The 20,921-nt window shown below is 39.8% G+C and overlaps 1 protein-coding gene across 4 annotated transcripts in view; it reads right to left on the reverse strand.

Moving 5' to 3' along the window:
• The window catches only part of sh3bp2 (SH3-domain binding protein 2), a 39,190-nt gene that overhangs the window by 10,754 nt on the left and 7,515 nt on the right, over positions 1 to 20,921 (reverse strand). For 3 of the 4 annotated variants that reach the window (XM_088319728.1, XM_088319726.1, XM_088319725.1), the window contains exons 2-7: positions 7,972 to 8,111; positions 4,670 to 4,772; positions 3,621 to 3,738; positions 3,475 to 3,542; positions 3,317 to 3,402; positions 3,166 to 3,243 (exon numbers count right to left, since the gene is read on the reverse strand). In XM_088319728.1, coding sequence (XP_088175854.1) covers positions 3,166 to 3,243; positions 3,317 to 3,402; positions 3,475 to 3,542; positions 3,621 to 3,738; positions 4,670 to 4,772; positions 7,972 to 8,107 — 589 coding nt within the window. In that variant the 5' untranslated portion in view covers positions 8,108 to 8,111. Of the gene's footprint in view, positions 1 to 3,165; positions 3,244 to 3,316; positions 3,403 to 3,474; positions 3,543 to 3,620; positions 3,739 to 4,669; positions 4,773 to 7,971; positions 8,112 to 11,634; positions 11,904 to 20,921 lie in introns of those variants that run through there. The other variant, XM_088319727.1, reaches the window with a different exon arrangement.

A 20,921-nucleotide genomic window follows, 5' to 3' on the forward strand; every position in this document is an offset into this window, starting at 1 on the left:
GAATCAAACCTCTGTCAAAGTTGGTGTGAGAAATAAAAAGTTAAAAAAAAAAAAAAAAAAAAAAAATCAACTTTAGTGTTATGCTATGCGCCAAGTGTTTGTTCTAGATATACAGCAATCCCTTGGGGATTACTGTTCACGGTTAAGCTTCTTCGCTGATTTTCATCATGCATTGTGTTCTACATTCTGATTGGCTAAACAGTCACCATCCTTTGTCTTTGTCTGCCTGTAGGTGAGTTTAGGCCCTTAAAAAAATCATCAACTTGAGTGTTCTTCGATGCACCAAGTGTTAGTCTTAGGTATAAAGTAAACTGTAACACGGTTTACTTTTCATGGTTATACTACTTTTCTGCCTGTGTCTGCCTGTGTGTCAATAACTTTGCTGTCTAAGCTGCGTATAAAAGCTTGACGAACTTTCATTATGCATGCGCAATTTCCAGTTTCTTTAAAAGCCTTTCTGTCATCAAGATGTTGTCGATCCACCAAAGCACCAAAATGTAGAGGAAGAAGTTTATTTTCACCGACAGAGTTGGACTTCTTCACATGTTTAAGGAAGGCCTAAGTATTTTTACATATAGTCCACATAATGGCGACAAAACATCCTCTGAGCAAGCGTGAAAATCCTCTGTTGGAGAAATTCACCGTGACTTATGTGAATTGTGTAGATCCAAGGAGAAAATGTTCTGAGGGTTTAAAAAAAAATATATCTTAGCCTAGTTGTTGGCCTGTTCAGGAACAAGTTAGCTGTAGAGAATAAATCACCACTGTAACTAAGCCGAGCAAATTTGAACCTGCATGTGACTTGGGACTAAAGTCAGCCAATATGATAAACTTATCAATATTGTTTTGGGTTGTACATTGAACCAGAAAATATATCCTCCAGCAACCGATTTTCATACCTGTCTGAAGTAAAGTGGATACATTGATTTAATATTTAACTATGTTTTAATACAGACTGCCAAACAAAAATGGGAGAAAAATAATGAGAATATATTGTGACATTAATGTCATAGATGCATAATTCACTTTTGGGGGCCAAGTTGAGATTTTTGCTTGAATCAGGATTCCATGGAAAGCTTCTTTATCTGCACAAGTACCCAAGTCAGCCAACCAACCATATTTCACGTAACCAATTATTAGTGCATTATAGTAGCAAGATAATTTTTAAAATTATAATTTGACAGTAAAGACGTTTTTTGTAAAATAAACTTTGAGAAAGTAAAGTATTTTTATTTGTTGTTTGGAATGTTCTTTTCATACCACATTTTTGTCATCTACATCAGGGGTGGCCAACCCGGTCCTCAAGAGCCGCATGTCCTGCATGTTTTGGAGGTTTCTCAGGTGATGCAAATTTTAAGATTGTTTGCAAGCAGTGCGGGAGCTTGATAATGACCCAGGTGATTGGGATCACCTGTATTTGAACAAAGAAACTCCAAAAACATGCAGGACATGCGGCTCTTGAGGACCGGGTTGGCCACCCCTGATCTACATGATGGCGAAAAAACATTATCTAAGGGTCAAGTGAATTGTGTCTTTAATCAATACAGTAGTGCAATAAAGAGGAAATCTTTTTCTTTTAAATTATAATTTGAAACCACAGAATCTTTTTGTAAAAAAAGTTTGAAAAACACAGTACTTTTTTGTTAAAAAAATTGCTTGAGCCTCACACTGCACATCATTGCTAGAATGGATGAAACACTCTTTAATCAGGACTGCAGATAGTTTAGTATCATCGGTGTTGAGAAGCGCCGCCTATCCCATGCTAAGAACATTATCGGGGACCCCTCTCACCCCCATCATGGACTGTTCACTCTGCTAGCCTCTGGGAAGAGGTACTGCAGTGTGCGGTGCAGGACCACCAGGTTCCGCAGTAGTCTAGTCCCCCTGGCCATTAGACTGTTAAATGGTCAATCTAACATATAGTTAACCTAAATCTAAACGGCTGCTAATCTGACTTTTTGCACTACTGGCAGTTCTTTATAGCTTGCCACTCCTTGCACATTTGCTCTCTGCACTATTGTACTTACAGCGTTATTGTTACAGTGTTAATGTTACTGTTTACCTGACTTGTTAACCTGACTGCCCATTTTGCACATCTGTTTAGCTACTCCTCTTGCACTATCGGCACTATGGTAAAATACTATACGTAGCCATAATACAATACAACTTTTACTTATATCTGTACATTCAAGGAAACTGTGCGGGTCAGATGTATCGACATTTTGTTCTGTATACACGTGTAGTAGAATGACAATAAAGTAGATCTGAATCTGAATCTATTGTACCAAAAGTCTGGATCTGTGAGAACCCACAACGACGGAGGACCCACACGTGTAACGTTTTCACACAAGCTTTATTTCATGGGAATGGGGCAGTGATACACGTGAACACAAACACCAGGGATGTGATGATCGCTGGGCAGAAGAAGTGAGACAGAGAAGTCAGAGGCAGAAGAGATCGAGGCCGGACAGAACAGATGGGATCAATACAGGCCACAGGGGTAGATACCGGACGGGACGGACGGGGTCGATACCGGATACTGGGGCAAGGTACGGTATCGATACCGGATATCGAAGACTGGAGCAAGATACCGGACAGAACGCGACCGACGGGATCGATACTGGAGACTGGAGCAAGATACCGGACAGGACGAGACAGGCGGGATCGATATCGGATACAGGAGACTGGAGCAAGATACCGAGCAGGAGGAGACAGACGAGATTGACATCGGATACTGGAGACTGGAGCAAGATACCGGACAGGAGGAGACAGACGGGATTGATATCGGATACTGGATACACAACAGGAAACCGGGCAGAGTCAAAACACAAGTCTTGCAAGTGCAGAGGTTCGTTGACGAACTGACAAGGAGTGAATGAGAGCACTGAGTTTAAATAGGAGGGAAGCCAATCAGTCAACGAGCGTCAGCTGGCGCCGAACGGGCAGGGCCAAGTGAGGGCAATGGGCAACCGTGACAAGATCAAGCTGCTTTAATGTTATTATTTTGAATAAAAATATACTGTGCATGTTATCTACGAATTATCTGCATTCTTTTATTACAGTTCACCCTTTCAATTGTAATGAAATCTGTATGAACACAGCAATGTCTGCAAAGTTGCAATATTAGAAAGGTGTTCAAAGCCCTAACGGCCAATTTGGTCTTACCTTCACTTGTACATGTTGGCGAACTGTCCCCGTCTGGCTTCAGATAGTCTTGCTCATCATCATCATCCTCACTATAATCTAGATGGAGAAAGAGGATTGGCTAGCTCAGTGGCAAATTTGATGCAAAAAGATTTTCTTCTGCAAGCCATACCAGCGTCTGCATTATTGATTGGATGTTTGATATCCAAAGGCCTCTCCACCGTCCCATAGAAACTGTCGGCATCTGAATCGGAGTCACTATGGCAACAAAGGCACTGTTATCAATTGATCACATGCAGAAACAGAATTCGTTTACTGTAACTGATTTACCTTGGAATCTGGGACTCTTTCCTGTTGTTATAATTATCGATCTCCTGCCTCAATGCTCGCATCCATTTCTGTTTTATAAAAAATATCGCATTATGTTGTAGGGTTTGACCTGCCCACAATTGTTCATTAATTCCTGCCGTTCCTACCCTCCTTTCATCTTCACTTGCTGCAGAGAAAAACCATGTCCTGTGTTTTTTACTGAAGTGAATCATCTTGAACGGAAATACATGATTAGATGTTGTCTCCTCTGCTGCTCTCATCACTCTGTGGGAGGGGTTGTGTAGTATTAATTACCGTATTTATTCCTGTATAACGCACACTTGTGTATAACGTGCACCCCTAATTTTTGATTACAAATCGTAGAAAGTTTTGTTTCGCTTTTTCTCAGCTCAAACTAAGCATTGTAAGGACTGCCATGATTAAAATTCTTGACAATCTAAACTAAGAAAACAAAACCAACATAAAATTTACAATGTACTTATTTAGTGTCTTTCAAAGTCCGATTCATCATCAAATACACTAAAGAGTTGTTTTCCTCGTTGTGCTTTTTTGCGTTTATTTATATGTTTCAGGATCAATTTTCAACATTCGTCTCTAGTACCGTGAATAAAAATAGTCTAATCTTAACTATTATTTATAAATCCCGTAAGTGTGTTTGTATGTGACACATATACTGGAAAGAGCTTAAGTGATTATAGTGAAAATGTACACTGTTGTAGTTTTGTAGATTTTCATAGGCTACATTTAATGTCAAGTTACCCCCAATAAATACCAATAAAATCAATAAACATCCACTTTTGTATGGTCATTAACACCCCCTGGCGGCCAAATTTAGTACTGTGGCTCCCGACCACTCCAAGCCGCTAAATTCAATTTTCTAGTGGCCTGGCAATGCCGGGCCCTTGTGCTTGTAATGAGACAAAAATCGTATGCCTTTTCATATATGATCTACACCAATGGTGGTGTAGCCTTTAGGATTCAGTGCTTTCACCGCTGTGACCCATATTCGATTCCCGTTGCATCCAATGTATTATTTCACTGATCAAACATTGCACAAATATGGTAGTATACCTTTTTCTATACTGTGCATCCAGACTATTAGTAGTTTTATTTTAAATTAAAAAAGTGCATTATACACAAATAAATAGGGTCCTTTTTTAATGGCAATAACAAACAACAGAACTCTGCTGCTGACCTATTGTAACCGTTTAGAGAGAATGCTCCCTGTGGTGCCGGAGACGTACTACATTTAAAGTAGTACACGCAGCCCTTGTGGACGATGATGTATCTTAGTGGCCCTGAAAGAAAAGAAAACAAATTTTACTTACTACTTCTCTTTCACGCTGATGTGTGATATAGGGATTGGCCAATATAGGTTTTTAAGGGCCGACACAGATTATTAGTAATAATAGCAGGCAGGTAACCTATATATTTGGAGCCAATATTCATTTGCTGTAAAAGCTTTTAAATAAAAAATGTATGATAATGCAAAAAGAAACAAAAAATATTTGTTATGAATTCAAATACAACTTTTAATAGCTCTCTGAAACATTTCACAGTAAACTAACATGACTAATCTTTCACTGAAACAAAAAATTAACAGTGCAGGAAATACAATTAGCTTTAGCAGCAACTCGTATAAAGGTACATGAAAACGTAAATAGCTCCCTGATATCTTTTTTTCACAAAAATGTCAATACAACAATCGTGAATTTGATTAACTTTAAAAAAAAATGCAAGGAAATTTAATGGAGCTGGCGAATTGAAAAGTGTGGGCACTTCTGTTTGAGAGCCAGATTTACGAACTAATGTTATCACTCATCACTCAGTTTTTCACTTTAGTGTGCTTTGTATACTCACTATCAATCACATATCGCACGCACACACACACACACACACACACACACACACACACACACACACACACACACACACACACACACACACACACACACACACACGCACGCACGCACGCACGCACGCACGCACACACACACACACACACACACACACACGCTTGATTGATGAAGTAATGTTATGATAAGAGCTAATATATCAGTCTCCTGCTAAACGTGCCTTTCTAAAACAAGTAAACCACACTTTTTATGCAATCTCTTAATCATAACAGTCTTTTCTACCAAGGCACGGACTTTTTAACTCTCAATATTACCAGCAGCTTGATTCCGCTCTGAGGTGTGTGGAGTCTGGAAAGCTTTTGTTTTAGTGTCTCTGCCCCCGGTCACTTCTCCAATCAGAAGGTGCGGGGTGGGTAAAAAGGAGGAGGGGACAAGAGGGAGGAGGAGCTGAGTGGAGAAGAGGGTGAGAGAATGGCTTGGCTTTAAAGCATAGCTCTGTCATTGTCAAATCCAGTTTTAAATATATTTGATCGGCCGGTCGATTGAATAAAAATGCCGATTCCGATATTGGTCAAATTTCCAAATATTGGTGCTGATAACTGGCCCGCCTGATAATCAAGTGACCTCTAGTTTGATACATAATGTATTTATGTCAAAGAGTACAGAATGTTTTTTTTTTAGTTTTTGATCAGTCTATTTGCTTAAAGTGACACTGTTATATTTAACCACTAGATGTCACTGTATTGTGTAGTGCAGGGGTGTTAAACTCACATTTACCGAGGGCCACATCAGCGTAATGGCATTCTTCAAAGGGCCCGATGTCACTTATAAATGGAACTAAATGTCACTGAATGGTATGTAAAATAAATGTAACTGCTCCTTCCTGTTAAGTAACTCTGAATTTGTTAATTATTCAAGTCACCAATATTACAGTTGCACCTAGAAAAAAGTAACTACACAAATAAAATATGCAATAAAAAAATGTGATATTCCCACATACTATCTACTCGAGCTACAAAAGTTTTTCCACCGTATATACTTGCATCTAAACTAAATTTACATTTGTAAAATAAACACTCAAATTAGGCGATCGATTTATATGCCCATATTTGTTGTGTTTCACCAGTGGCGAATGGAATGCTGGGCGTGTGGAGGGGGGCGTGGCTTATACAGGAGAGGCAAAATGAATATGGGTTAAATATTGCATTACACCATGGCTTGAGAAAAAAAAACAGGTTGGACAGCACCCAGAAATGGAGAAGGTGATCTTTGAGTGGTTTAAAGCCCAGAGAAAAAATTAATATGGAGTGTTCATTTGAAAACTCTCAAGAAGGCATTAATCAAGAATAATGAAGGCTTCATTAATTTAGAATAGAATAGAATAGAATAGAATATGCCTTTATTGTCATTGTTACAACATGGGATATATTGTGACAACGAAATGAACAATGAAGGTGGTGAGGGACAAACAGAGATGGGGGATCCAACTGGATGTTTGATCTTATTGTACACACGGTCCAGTGTTTTATTCCCTAATTGCTCAGTCCACGTAATGAATGGATTTGGGAAGTACAGTCCATAAACATGCCCGATTAAAGTCGCCGGCGACGATAAAAGCTCCGTTGGGGTGTGCAAGCTGCTGTTTATTGATAGCAGCGGGCAGGAGATTTAGCGCTATGCTAACGTTAGCATTCGGTGAAACGTTAGCATCTGGTGGAACCTAACAGCAAGCACAATGACCACAGTTAGCTCTCTCGGTAGATAGAAGGGTCTACACGATACTGCTAGAAACTATATCGAGTGAGCAGTGTGTGTCAATGATTCGGCTGTTATTGTAGCGCATAGTCTCCAACCCGTTTTTACCGGAGTCTTTGTTTCGTTCATGCCAGTGAAGCGTGCGTCCTGCTAGTTGTAATGCGGCGTCGGGAAAGCCAAGACTCCGTGATAAATACTCCAATTCCGGACGCTGTTGGTGGCGATCCACACCTCAAATTCACTCATTTTGTGGACGATGGATCTGGCGTTGGTTAGGAACATGCTTGGGAGCGCTGGTCCGTGTGGTCGCCTTCTTAGCTCAGACCCGACTGGCAGCCTTTTTCTTTTGCTCCATCGTTGTCGGCAGGCAGATCACCCAGGGAGATCCGGTGGTCTCTGTATATCCCTCGGGATGTTTTGGATGTTATTGTATTTGCAAAGGGAGTCGAAGGGAAAATATGAGGGATAAAGGGACATTGAAAAACAAAAGACGAACTGGAGTCCGTGAAGCCACTGCGTTTGGACGCGCCGCCATCTTGGACTTTTTAGCAGTTTGGTGTACATGTTTTCCTCCATTTCTTTGATTTGGAGGCTATTTTTAAACATTTTAGGCATTGGCATGTTTGCAAGTATATACGGAGTAGCTTGCAAAGAAATTTTGTCAGTTATCGGGGACAGGAGGGGGGGAGTGTGGTTGGGAATGAAGTAAAATTTTCAATATAGTAACTGATAACTGTTACTAAATTACTGTTTGGAACACCCACCACTGGCTGTCTGTGTCAGTGCTGATACCAGTTGTTATATTGTATCTGTGAGTGTGACGGTGGTCAATAGCAGTATTGACTCCATCTAGGTGTCAAGTTGGGTATTGCCTCTATTTACTCACATCCCATCATACTAAACTGGTTGAAGCCCTTCTTGTGGAGGTATCCTGCCATAGAAACTCCGCCAGGCATTGTGAGGAGGTTTTGGGCTCCGATGGCTCGCATTGGTACTGGCCAACACACCTCCAGGGATGACATGCTTCTACATGACAAGAAATGCAAAATTGAGGATGAATAACAATGACTAGAATCTTACAAAATCTTAAGGCTTATCACACTTTTAAGTCAGTAGGTGCATCGTTCTGCAAAGGCCTATAGGTAAATTAAATAAAGTAACTAGCTTAACTTCATGCCAACAGGAATTCCTGATTTGACAAAAAAATGGACAGATAGATGGAAAAATATTATTTTATTAGTTGTGATGGCCTAGCCCCTCACAACACTAATTACTAACTGAGCTGAAAGCACAGTTGTAATGTGTTGTCAGTGGCATGGCCACACAACTATTAATCTCTTCCAGGATCTTATTATAAAAATTATTATATCTTCTTCCGTAAAACTTTGGCTCGCTTCTACTCCCAGAGCTTTTGGAGTACCCCAACGATTTATATACCAAAAATTCCGGCCCGGAAATCGTGTGTTATGATTTTGGTAAGGGATGGCGATCACCATGACACCACAGGAGCCAATCAAAGACGATTTTTTCCCACATAGACATGAATGGGGTTTGAGATTTCCCCAGCCGGAATACATGGGCCCATTCATTTCTATGGATAGTCATGGTAACGAGGGCTTTTCCAGAGGGTAGTCATAGTAACCCGGGACTGTCCAGAGGGGGCTTGAGGGGGCCCAACCCACATTTCCTTTAACCATGGGTAAATGGTGAATTCCAAAGAGTGGATGCTAGTGAGAGGATGCTAACAGCTATGTGCGCAGCTAGCAAAGTGTTCGGCTGGCTACGCCAGCCCAATTATTAGCGATGAGAGGTTGATGCTATGCTTACTCATGCTAGCTGTAAACACTGTCAGCAATGGGTTGGGCTGGCATAGCCAGCCCAAATATTTGCTGGGAATGTCTGATGCTATGCTTACTCATGCTAGCTGTAAACACTGATTAGTCAATGCTAACTGCTTCTTGCATACAAATCAAAAATCTAATCAAAACAGCTACTTGCTAACAGTTAAATATTGACAATTCATGCTTACAGCTATATGCTGAATAATTATGATAATGTCTAATTGTTCTTGCTTCATACTAACTGCTACATGCTAACCGCTCCATGCTAACAAATAATGCCAACGGCCACATGCTAACTGCTACTGTCTTAAAAATTATGATAATGGCTAGTTGCCAACAATTTCATGTTTACAAATTATTCTAATGGCTACATGTTAATGAATTATGGTAATGGATAAAGGCTAAAATTTGATGAACGTCAAAATGCGAACTGCTTTGTGCTAATTTTTTTGCTAACGTCTACATGCTAACAACTTCATATTTACAAATTATGCTAACGGTTACATGTTAATGAGTTATGCTAATGGATACAACCTAAAAAGTGATGCTAATGATTCAATGCTAATTGATTCATGCTGAAAAATGTTGCTAATGACTATTTGTAAACGACTTCATATTTACAAATTATGCTAATGGGTACATTTTAATGAGTTATGCTAATGGGTTCATGCTATAAAGTGATGCTAACGCCTAAATGCTAACTGCTTCATGCTAAAATGTTTGGATAATGGCTATATTTTAACGACTTCATATTTACAAATTATGCTAATGGGTACATGTTAATGAGTAATGCTAATCGATAAATGCTAAAAAGTGATGCTAACGGCTAAATGCTAACTTCTTCATGCTAAAAAATTGTGGTAATGGCAATTATTTAATGACTTCATATTTGCAAATTATGCTAATGGCTACATCTTAATGAGTTATGCTAAAGTATACATGCTAAAAAGTGATGCTAACGGCTGAATGCTAACTGCTTCATGCTAAAAAATGTTGGTAATGGCTATATTTTACGACTTTATATATAAAAATTATGCTAATGACCTCATGTTAATGAGTTATGCTAATGGATAAATACAAAAAAATGATGCTAACGGCTAAATGCTAACTTCTTCATGCTAAAAAAGTTTGGTAATAGCAATATATTAACAACTTCATATTTACAAATTATGTTAATAGTACATGTTGATGAGTTGTGCTAATGGCTGCATGCTAAAAAATGATGCTAACGGCTAAATGCTAACTTTTTCATGCTAACATTTTTGGATAATGGCTACATTTCAACAACTTCATATTTACAAACTATGCTAATCGGTACATGTTGATGAGTTATGCTAATGGTTCATGCTAAAAAGTGATGCTAACGGCTAAATGCTAACCTCTTAATGCTTAGAAATTTTGGTAATGGCAATATTTTAACGACTGTATATTTACAAATTATGCTAATAGCCTCATGTTAATGAGTTATGTTAATGGATACAAGCTAAAAAGAAATGCTAAAGGCTAAATGCTAAATTCTTCATGCTGAAAAATTATTCTAATGCTAACATGCTAACGACTCAGCTACCCATATCCTGCCCAATTCTGTTTCCTGTATTGATCCCCAATCCCTGGCCTCCTGCTTGTCCCAGCTACCCAACATTTTTCGATCTCTGACCACGCTTCGTCTCCTGGCTGCCAGACCATGTTTCGTTCGCGAGGGCTTCCCGCTCCTCATGCCCATTCAGCACCAGATTGCTGTCCTTTTCCTCTCGCCGTAACTTCTCCGATTCTTTAATAAGGCATTGTGTGAAACGTTACGCATCTGGGCCCCACGCTTGTTCCCCCCGTTTATATATATATATATATATATATATATATATATATATATATATATATATATATATATATATATATATATATATATACATATATATATATATATATATATATATATATATATATTTATACACATGCACGCCGGCGCAGTGGTTAGCGTTTGTGTGGCACAATTCTGAGGTCATGGGATCGAACCTCCTGTGTAGAGTTTGTGGGTTTCCTCCGGGCACTCCGGTTTCCTCCCACATTCCAAAAACATGCATGTCAGGTTAATTGACCAGTCCAAATGGTCCCTAGGTGTGAATGAACAAGCGAATTATCTGTCCCTGTGTGCCCTGCAACTAGTTGGCAACCACTTAGGGGTGTCCCCTGTCCACTGCCCGAAGATAGCTGGGATGGGCTCCAGTACCCCCACGACCCTACTGAGGATAAGCGGCACAGATAACGGATGGATGGATAATGGATTTATACATACATACATACATACATACATACATACATACATACATACATACATAAACTAAAAGTATATTATCAATAGTTCCATACATACAGCATTATCATAATTTTTTCTTCTCATTTAGTAGAAGTAATTTAACATGCAAAAAAAAAAAAATCACCTTATTTCAAAATAAAACATTTACAAACAAGTCAGTTTCCAAGTGACTGCATGTAACAATCATCCAATGCCGCTGGTGATGATGCAAAAGGTGGAGATCTTAATTTAATTTTAGTCTTATCTGTCTGTTGATTTCTGTTTAAGCAAATGAGCCTCGTACCCTAAAAAATGACAAACACCACATTCCACTGTCAATACTATTTGTTCTAAAGTTTAGCTTAACACTTAGATGGAGCATCAAACATTAACTTGAATTGAGTTTGCCGCTTACCTCCGGACAAGCTTTATTTAAATGCTTTTCGGTGTGTCGCTAATGGAAGAAGCATTCCATGGATCCAAATGAAGTCCACTCGACTGCTTTTGCCTTCCTCTCTTGAGGGAGTCCAACTTTTTTGCTCTTTCTGCAGAACTGTTCTCATGCATACCCTCCCTCACACATTCAAGATAACATCCTGACTTGCAAACAGTTGAAACAGGAAATATCTATGCACTGATTCTTTCAGCTGAGGTTTGGTGTGAGAGTCTGGCGAGACGGTCGAAATAAACACGCCGTGCTCGGCCCTTGATCCCTAAATAAGTTTTCCTTCTAGTTTATCAGCAGCCCCCAAGAGATGAAGGGTGGTTGTTCAGCCTAAAAATGAATGCATTTACTTCCTCTAACCGCCACATTACAGGACTGCGTAAACATTTGACTAGATGCGCTGCATTCTGTACTGCATTCTTAACTGGTGTGATATTATGGCACTGAACCAAAGGTACCTTAAGAGAGTTTTCGTTGTTTCCCCAGAGCTAAAGAATTAGTTGAAATGACATGTTTTCAGTTATATAGTATTAAAAAAGTATTTGTTTTTCAAATAACAGTGGTCTGTTTCTATGTACTACTTAACAATTTATAACTATTCTCTTATGATTACTCATTAATTTCACCTCTGCCCGCTCATTTGGCGCAAGCCGCTGCGGGCTACCTGATTGGTTTCCTGTCCTTTTTTAAGCCCAGTCCTGTCACTCTCCGGTGGTCAGTCTGCACTGTCAAGAACCGGAAAAGAAGGAGGACCCAGATTCGTGACGTTTCTCATACAAGCTTTATTTTACGGGTCAAGGGGCAGTCATGAACGTTAACCCAAAACGCCAGTGATTCGGCGATCGTTAGGCAGAAGACGTAAGGCAGCAGTCTGGCGTGGAATGACAGGAAGCCTGAGGCCGATGAGAATGGTACCAATTGCACGAGCAGATATCGGACAGATGGGGTCGATACCGGACAGGGCGGGACAGACATGATTGATACCAGACACTGGAGATCGTTAACAAACAATAGCCGGGAACAAAACTTTAGATAGATATTAAACAGGACAAAGTAGACGGGAACGATATCGGACAGGAAACACAGGCAGGAAACCCATGTAAAAACCCATGTCTTGTAGGTGCAGAGGTTTGTTGACAAAGGGTGAGTGAGAGCACTGAGCTTAAGTAGAAGGGAATCCAATCTGTCAATGAGCCGCAGCTGGCGCCACATGGGCGGGGCCAATTGGGCACCATGGCAACCGTGACATATTCAATATAAAAGGGACATTGTGTATTATTTAGGGACTACTGGTGGTAAGAAAAAAATAATATTGTATTGAAAAATTAAAAACAAAATACATAACAACGTACAAACACTGCAATACTGGTAGGTAAAAGAAATTATATTAATTTGATATAACATCAGGCTCACCTTGAGGGGGCTGATATGATTGTCCTCAATTATGCTGCTACGGTGTGTGGGAAAAACATCGCTATTGCTACCAGCTTTGTAAAACAATTCAGTAAAATCCATCAAAAACCGAAACAAAACATTGAACACTATTTTTATCTTGTTGCATTGTTATTTAATATTTTGATATAAATATGGTAATTTTTTTTGTTTCGCAACTGTTTGTAATGTTTTACGTGCTATTGTATTAGATAGAGAAGTATTGTACAATAAAAGTATTGCAATACCATACCAATAATATTCATAATAGTAAAAAAATAATAGTAAAAGTGATAATAATAATAGTAATAATAATGATAAGGCAGCACAGCGGCGCAGTGGTTATCGCATATGCAGGCACAGTTCTAAGGTCTTGGGAACCTCCTGTGTGGGTTCAAATCCAGCTACCGGGCTTCCTGTGCAGAGTTTGTATGTTCTCCCCGTGCTTGCGTGGGTTTCCTCCGGGCACTCCGGTTTCCTCCCACATTCAAAAGACATGCATTTCAGGTGGATTGACTGGTCCAAATTGTCCCTAGGTGTGAATGAGCGAACAAGTTGTCTGTCCCTGTGTGCCCTGCGATTGGCTGGCAACCAGTTCAGAGTGTACCCTGCCCACTGCCCGATGATTACTGGGATGGGCTCCAGCACCCTACTGAGGATAGGCGGTGCAGCTAATGAGATGAGAGATGAGATAATAATAATAATAGGTTAAAAATAAAAAAGTACAAAAGTGTTATTAAAGGACATGAGAGGGAATGCAAACTATGACCAAAGTATTTTTAAGTATTTTTCTTCATATTTTTGGCCGAGCATTTCATGAGGTTTTCTTTTTTCTTTATTTTTTTTGTATGTTTCCGTAGTGCAGTGGTTAGCAGATTCACCTAACACGCGAAAGGTCCCCTGTTCCAGACTGGGTGGAAACATATGTTGGCCTGTAGAGGGATGGTCGCCACCGGGTTCTACTTCCCCAAGACACACCACAGGAAATGGTGCCTTTACGATCAAAGTCGTTAAGGGTTCCAACTACCCAACCATGTCTGTAGCAGCAAGATGGCGGATCATCATATCATCATATCAGCCTGTCTAGGTGAGGCTCGTGTTATGCAAAATAAATGCACGTATTTAAAAAAGCCTGATTAAATGACAGTTCATGGGTTTTAGTTTATTATTTAAAGCTATCTATCTACCATGGTCATATCCCTCAAGAGGGGTGACCGACAGCAAGACAAACACATACAATAACAAAGAAAATAAAAGGGAAATAAATAGCAAAAAAACACACAACATTTTTTGGACCATGGCCAACCCAATTGCCCAAACACCCAAACAAGTTAGGCACCTCGGCACCTATGTTGTTCATGCTTTCGTCCCTCCAGATGAAACGGGACACCAGAAAGCGGCCATGTCACTCGGGTCAGGGTGACACAACACACTCTTTTGTTCAACAGCAGGGCCCGACAGCTTTCACTGGTTTACCCCTGCCGCATCATACGGGTGCCCAGCCCATCCTTAAGAACGCGTCCACAATCCCACTATCCTTTCACAACACCTTTTCACTCCTTTCTATCACTAAAAAGAGCTCTAGCTTCCATTATATTTCGACCTCTTTTCTGCAGTGCACTCATAACACCATTCATCCACGTCAATTGCGGCCTTCCTCTTGGTCTCCTTCCATTGACTTCTGCTCTGTAGATCCTTTATTTAAAGCAATATTGATTTTTATTACTTTTTTACCGTTAGAAGCTGCTAAATAATACGCAATAACATTCCTCTTTCTCTAAGCTCAGTAAAAAGAAAAAAATAATTAAAAGTCATCCAAAATGCAAACAATACTACTTTCACTATTCTGTTTGACTGTAATTGCGTTGTTGTTCACTATGTTACTACTGTTTTTATTGCATAAGCTTTTTAACAGTAATTTAATTGCTATGAAATGAAGTACAAATGTGTTAAAGAGACACTTTGTAATGTTTGACTACTAGATGTCGCTGTATTGTGTAGTGCAACCGAAAATGAGTGTTACAAAGCACAAGGAAGGATACAAAACGAGCTAGACTCAAAATGACCAAACCACACAATTTTTTCGTTTCAATTTTTTGCCTAGCCTTTCACTAGGTTTTTGTTTTTTGGGCTACCCTTAGCAGCATGAGGGCAAAAAACATGTCAGCGCCCTCTAATGAGCCTTACAGGCTTGAGGAGTTAATGCAGTTAAGCACTTCCTGGACAAAGTTTTACATCCTACCTATGTTCTTCTTATTGATGTTCACTATGTTTTGTCTATTGTTACCCAATGCAAAATCAATTGCATCCTGGTCATTCTGTCAGGGGGATTACCACTCAAGGTTTTTTATTTTCCTATTTTCCTTATGTTAAAGTTTTTGAGTTTTTCCTTGATTGCATTGTCACGGTTGCCCATTGCCCTCATTTGGGCCGTTTGGCGCCAGCTGCTTGTTGCCTGATTTGCTTCCCTCCTATTTAAACTCGGTACTTTCATTCACTCCCTGTCTGTCCGTCAATGAACCTCTGCACTTGCAAGACTTGCATTTTGACTCTCTCCATTCCAGTATCCGGTATCGATCCCGCCGGTCTCATCCTGTCCAGTATCTTGCTCCAGTCTCCAGTATTCGGTATTGATCCCGCCTGTCTCGTCCTGTCCGGTATCTTGCTCTAGTCTCCAGTATCCGGTATCAATCCCGTCTGTCCCGCCCTGTCTGGTATCTTGCTCGTGTATCCAGTATGCGGTATCGATCCTGTCTGTCCCGTCCTGTCCCATATCTTGCTGTTGTATCCAGTATCTGGTATCGATCCCGTCTGTCCTGTACGGTTTTGATCTCTTCTGCCCAGCGATCTCCGAAGCGCTGTCGTTTGTGTTCCCGCGCATGACTGCCCCGTTCTCGTAAAATAAAGCTTGCGTGAAAACGTTACGCATCTGGGTCCACCGTCTGTTCGGGTTCTGACATCCATGTTGGTTTAAGATCAGGGAATGGTGTAACTGTTCCCTGTGCAGTCTTTTGAGACATTTGTGATTAAGGGCTATACAAATAAATGTGGCTTGACTTGACCTATGAGTATTAAACAAAATACACGTTCATATGATATTCTATGTTATTTTCCTTATTATACAAAACAATATTGTTAACCAATAAGAAATGGTAAATAATATGCAGTGTTTCTTTAAGAACATTGCAACAGCAGAAAAAAAAATCTGAAAAACGCACCAAAAATTCAAACACTAATGCTTGCATTTTTGGGGTTTAAAACTCCATTATTACTTTTTTGTTAATTTTGTAATAATGATTTTAAAAAATTACCATTTGTAATGTAATTATTATTAGTTCTGGTATTTTAAACTGGTGTACAGTAAATGATAAATGTCATTCCTTTTATAAGAATAATGTACCACTAGGTGGCTCTATCACTCTGCAAATACATATAGGTTGTTTTTAAGGAGTGAACAAATCAATTATTTTGTTTGGCTGATTTGCTATGCATTTGAATGCTTGTCTGAGCAAATGCACTTTATTTACAACAGCCACAAAAGAATAACACATTATTGTTACAGAGAGCAGCGCTCAAACACGGTGTGATTACTGAAATAAATCTAATGAGCATATCCAACTTGGATCCAAAACGAGAAGTCACCTTTAAAATGCACTCAGAGCATAGTAAGTGTATGCACGAACACTGAATTGATTAAAAGTTTTTCGACAGAAGTGAAACCATGAGTCAACCCTTTGGGAATGGTAGGAATGGAGGCTAAACTGGAATACAGATAAAAGATTAAAAGCCAGTCAATCATCAGGGTGGAGCAGCAGCAAGAAAAAGATGTGTCGGATTTGTCCTCCGGCACCATCATCATCTACCGGATTCTCCTTTTGTTTATCAACTGGAGGGTTGGATTTCCTGCCCCTTCTCAGTCTGGCTTGAGAAAATGTAACCATCAAGCAGTAGACCCATTGGCACATCATGGTAACTTAATTGTAACTCACATTGTGTCAAACTCATTCCTCGCAGGCTAAATCGTTTTATGTGACAAGGCAATGCTGAGAGAGGCATCGTGTCAAACAATGATTTGCAGTATTAAAGATGTTCTGTTGACGTTGCCAATGCCAGGCACCTGCTGTAGCTGTATTTTCTGTCTATGATTAATCAACAAGAGAACATTGAGGAAACCTACCCGGGAGTTATTTTACTTCAAATAAAAGTCACAGACTCACTTTATAAGACAATACGAAAAATACTAAATCCGAAAAAAAATAGCATTAAGGTTTGAAGAAGTTAAAGGAAACTTTAGCTCCTTTTGATAAAATATATGACACTTAACAGAGAAGATCATATATATATAGGTAGACATGTTTAATAAAAAATAGAAGAAAAAGCAAAAAGTCTTTTAAATTATTAACCCCCGTGGCATGTAGGTACATATTATGTGCATTTTCATTCTTTTTGTATTTTCAATCAAAGAGAGAGCATTGAAAAGTAAAACCTCGGTAGCTCGAATTTTCCACAGTTTGTCAGAACATAAGAATCTTCGAAATGGCATTGTGCTGTGATTTATGCAATTGCTTTTAGGAGACAACCACATACTAAACAAAAAGCATGCTATGCACATTACTTGGACGTATAGATATCCATTATAATTCGTAACCTTTGATTTATCATAAACCTGATGTCTCATCTCATCTCATTAGCTAAACCGCTTATCCTCAGTAGGGTCGCGGGGGTGCTGGAGCCCATCCCAGCAATCATCAGGCAGTGGGCAGGGGACACCCTGAACTGGTTGCCAGCCAATCGCATGGCTAAACCTGATGTATATTAATTCATTTCCCGGGATTTTGGTATGTTTTTATGTGGTGCCAAAATCCCAATACAATAATGATTATATTAATAATAATGAGAATGATAATAATTTTGCCTGCAAACTACAGACTACAACCCCATGACGCTGGTGTTGCACACCGTGGTGCATCACGCACATGGTAATTATTTTGTATTGCTTTGCAAAAACTTCTGAAAAGCAATGAGAAAGAATTGTCGTGCTTTCTACCTTGTTATTGCAAAATCAAGTGTCGTGAACTTGAATTGCATCTCAGGTTCTTGGCACAGCCAAAGCAGTTGTAGGTGTGTTCACCCTGCGCTGCTTCAAAGATAATTAACTGATTGATTGAAGGGAGAAAAACATCTGTATGATTCCCGTGGGAAAGGTAAACAATTCAAATAAAAATGTGTTGGACTCTCAACTATTATTGGTCAGCTCTTTGATTCTGATTGGACCGTGACCTTTTTGGCAAAATGTATATAGGGGGGCCAACACTGACCATTACCTACCAACACTGACTTGGGCCGGATGGAAAGGAAATGCTCAGCCAATGAAACACTGCATTTGTTTATGGGGGAAAATCTGAATGTAAATATTTATTTTTCCCTGACACCTCGGACTATCTCGATGAGGATTTTGAACCTGGTTGCTTGGCAGCAGGGGGACAAATGGCTTCTGATGGCAATGAACTGGGTGACGATGTCGTGGAAAAAGACTAGGAGGAGGATCTGGGTGACGAGAATGCGCAGCATGCTGTTGAAGAGGATGCGACAAAACATTTGGCGATCCAAAAATGAAAAATAAAATAAAATAAAACACGTGGTCTCCATCACACAAAGTGGCTGGCCACTTTTTTGCCTCCGACACTGCCGGACCCCAGGCCATCTTTGTACGCCATTGCGCGTATCAGTAGCCCCGTCACCACACTCAATCGATTTTTTTACCGAGATAATTATCGACCACAAAGTCCATCCCTCCATCAATCCATCCATTATCTGCACTGCTTATCCTAAGTAGGGTCACCGGGGTGCTGGAGACCTTTCCAGCCATCTTTGGGCAGTGGGCAGGGGACACCCTAAACTGGTTGCAAGCCAGTTGCAGGGCACACAGAGACAGACAACTCACTCGCTCATTTACACCAAGGGACATTTCAAATCTGCCAATTAACCTGACATGCATGTTTTTGGAATGTGTGAGGAAACCGGAGTGCCCGGAGTAAAGACTAGAAATTTACAAGGGGAGAAAACAATAATGCGCTGGACCAAGATCACCGCACAGCAACTTTGTGCATAATTAGGACTTCTCATTTTAACTGGAATGTACAAGTCAAAAGATGAGGCTACAAAGAGCCTGTGGGACAATTAAGTGGGTTGTCCAAGTTTGACTGCAACGATGTCTGTCATCAAGTTTAGTAGATCAATAAATAATAAACTTAAAATCTACATATTAATAAATAGGTCTGATGCCATCGAATATATTGAGTGATTGAAAGTTAAAAAAATATATATAGATATAGAAAGTTCACGTTCAAAAAATTGTGTGGGTTTTTTAGTGAAACTGCTGTTATTTAAAAAATGTATTGAAAATAAATTGTCACCACTTTTTGACTAATAAAAATCTTCAACTATATTATATGAAATATTCATCAAGAAATGTTATGTATGCTGTACGTATATACAGTTAGTTTTCTTTCTAGTCACTTTTTCTCATAATTTCTCATTACACTCACCTGCGCCCGCTCGTTTGGCGCCAGCTGCTGCTGGTTACCTGATTGGTTCCCCGTCCTATCTAAGCTCAGTCCTTTCACTCGCCTGTTGTCAGTCCGTCAGTGAACCTTTGTTTTCACAAGGCAAGCATTTTTGACTCTGACTCCCGTCGGTCCCGTTTTGTCACCGATTTTCCACTTGTCCGTTCCTGATTTCCCTGTTTGTCTCCTGCTACGACCCGTTTTTGGACCCCGACCAAGTTTTGATCTCCCGTCCCGGCTAACGACCTGTTTTTCAGTCTAACTCGCTACGATCTCCCGCTCCGGAAGATCCACTTCTGCATTCGGAACACGCTCCGATCCCGTGAGCGGCTTGCTTCCCGCGTCCAGCGAGCACCGGATCGCTTGCGCTGCCTTTCCTCTATATTTCAATAAACTTGTGAGTAACGTTACACATCTGGGTCCTCCTTATGTTCTAGTCGTGACACTTTTAGGATATGTACTGCTCTGAGGTGCGAGGGGTTGAATAAATACATGAAAAAACATATTTGTATAGATAGGTCTCATGCCACCAAACATTTTGAGTGGTTGGAAGTAAACAAATATTCATAGATAACTGAGATCTCAAACTTCAAGTTCACGTCCAAATAATGTACACTGACATGCATTGAGCGAGGTTTGGGGGGAAACTGCTATTGTCAAAAGAATTAAAATGTCACCACTTTTTGACTGATTCCAAGATATAAGTAGGCCATATATATTATTAATCTAGAAATTTTGTGTATATGTATACACAGTTCCGTTTTCTCAATACTTGTAGTCACTTTTAGGACATGTAATGTCTTATTGCATAGATGTAAATGTAAATTGACTGCATTTATATAGTGCTTTTTAAGTCAATGAAGACCTCCCAAAGCACTTTGCAATGTGCTTCACATTTTTCCCTTTTACACACTCACCGATCGATAGCATGGTCAGCCATGCAAGGCAACTACTTGATATCGGGGGCATTAGGGATTCAGTGTCGTGCCCAAGAAAACTTTGACATATAAAACGGAGGAGCCGGGAATCGAACCTGCGACCTCTTGATCCCAAGACGAGCGAATAAATGGAAAACTATATATGTATGGATAGGTCTGATGCAATGACAATTTTTAAAGGGTTGGAAGTAAAAAAATATTCATAAATGGCTGAGTTAACAAAATTTAAGTTCATGTCCAAATAATGTACACTGAAATATATTGTGTCACCCCAAAAAATGCATGGCCGTGTGCATAGTTTAAGTGTTTAAAAATAAAAGGA

Source organism: Urocampus carinirostris, chromosome 16, assembly GCF_059441175.1.
Source record: "Urocampus carinirostris isolate Australia breed hairy pipefish chromosome 16, RoL_Ucar_1.0, whole genome shotgun sequence".
Classification (NCBI taxonomy): domain Eukaryota; kingdom Metazoa; phylum Chordata; class Actinopteri; order Syngnathiformes; family Syngnathidae; genus Urocampus; species Urocampus carinirostris.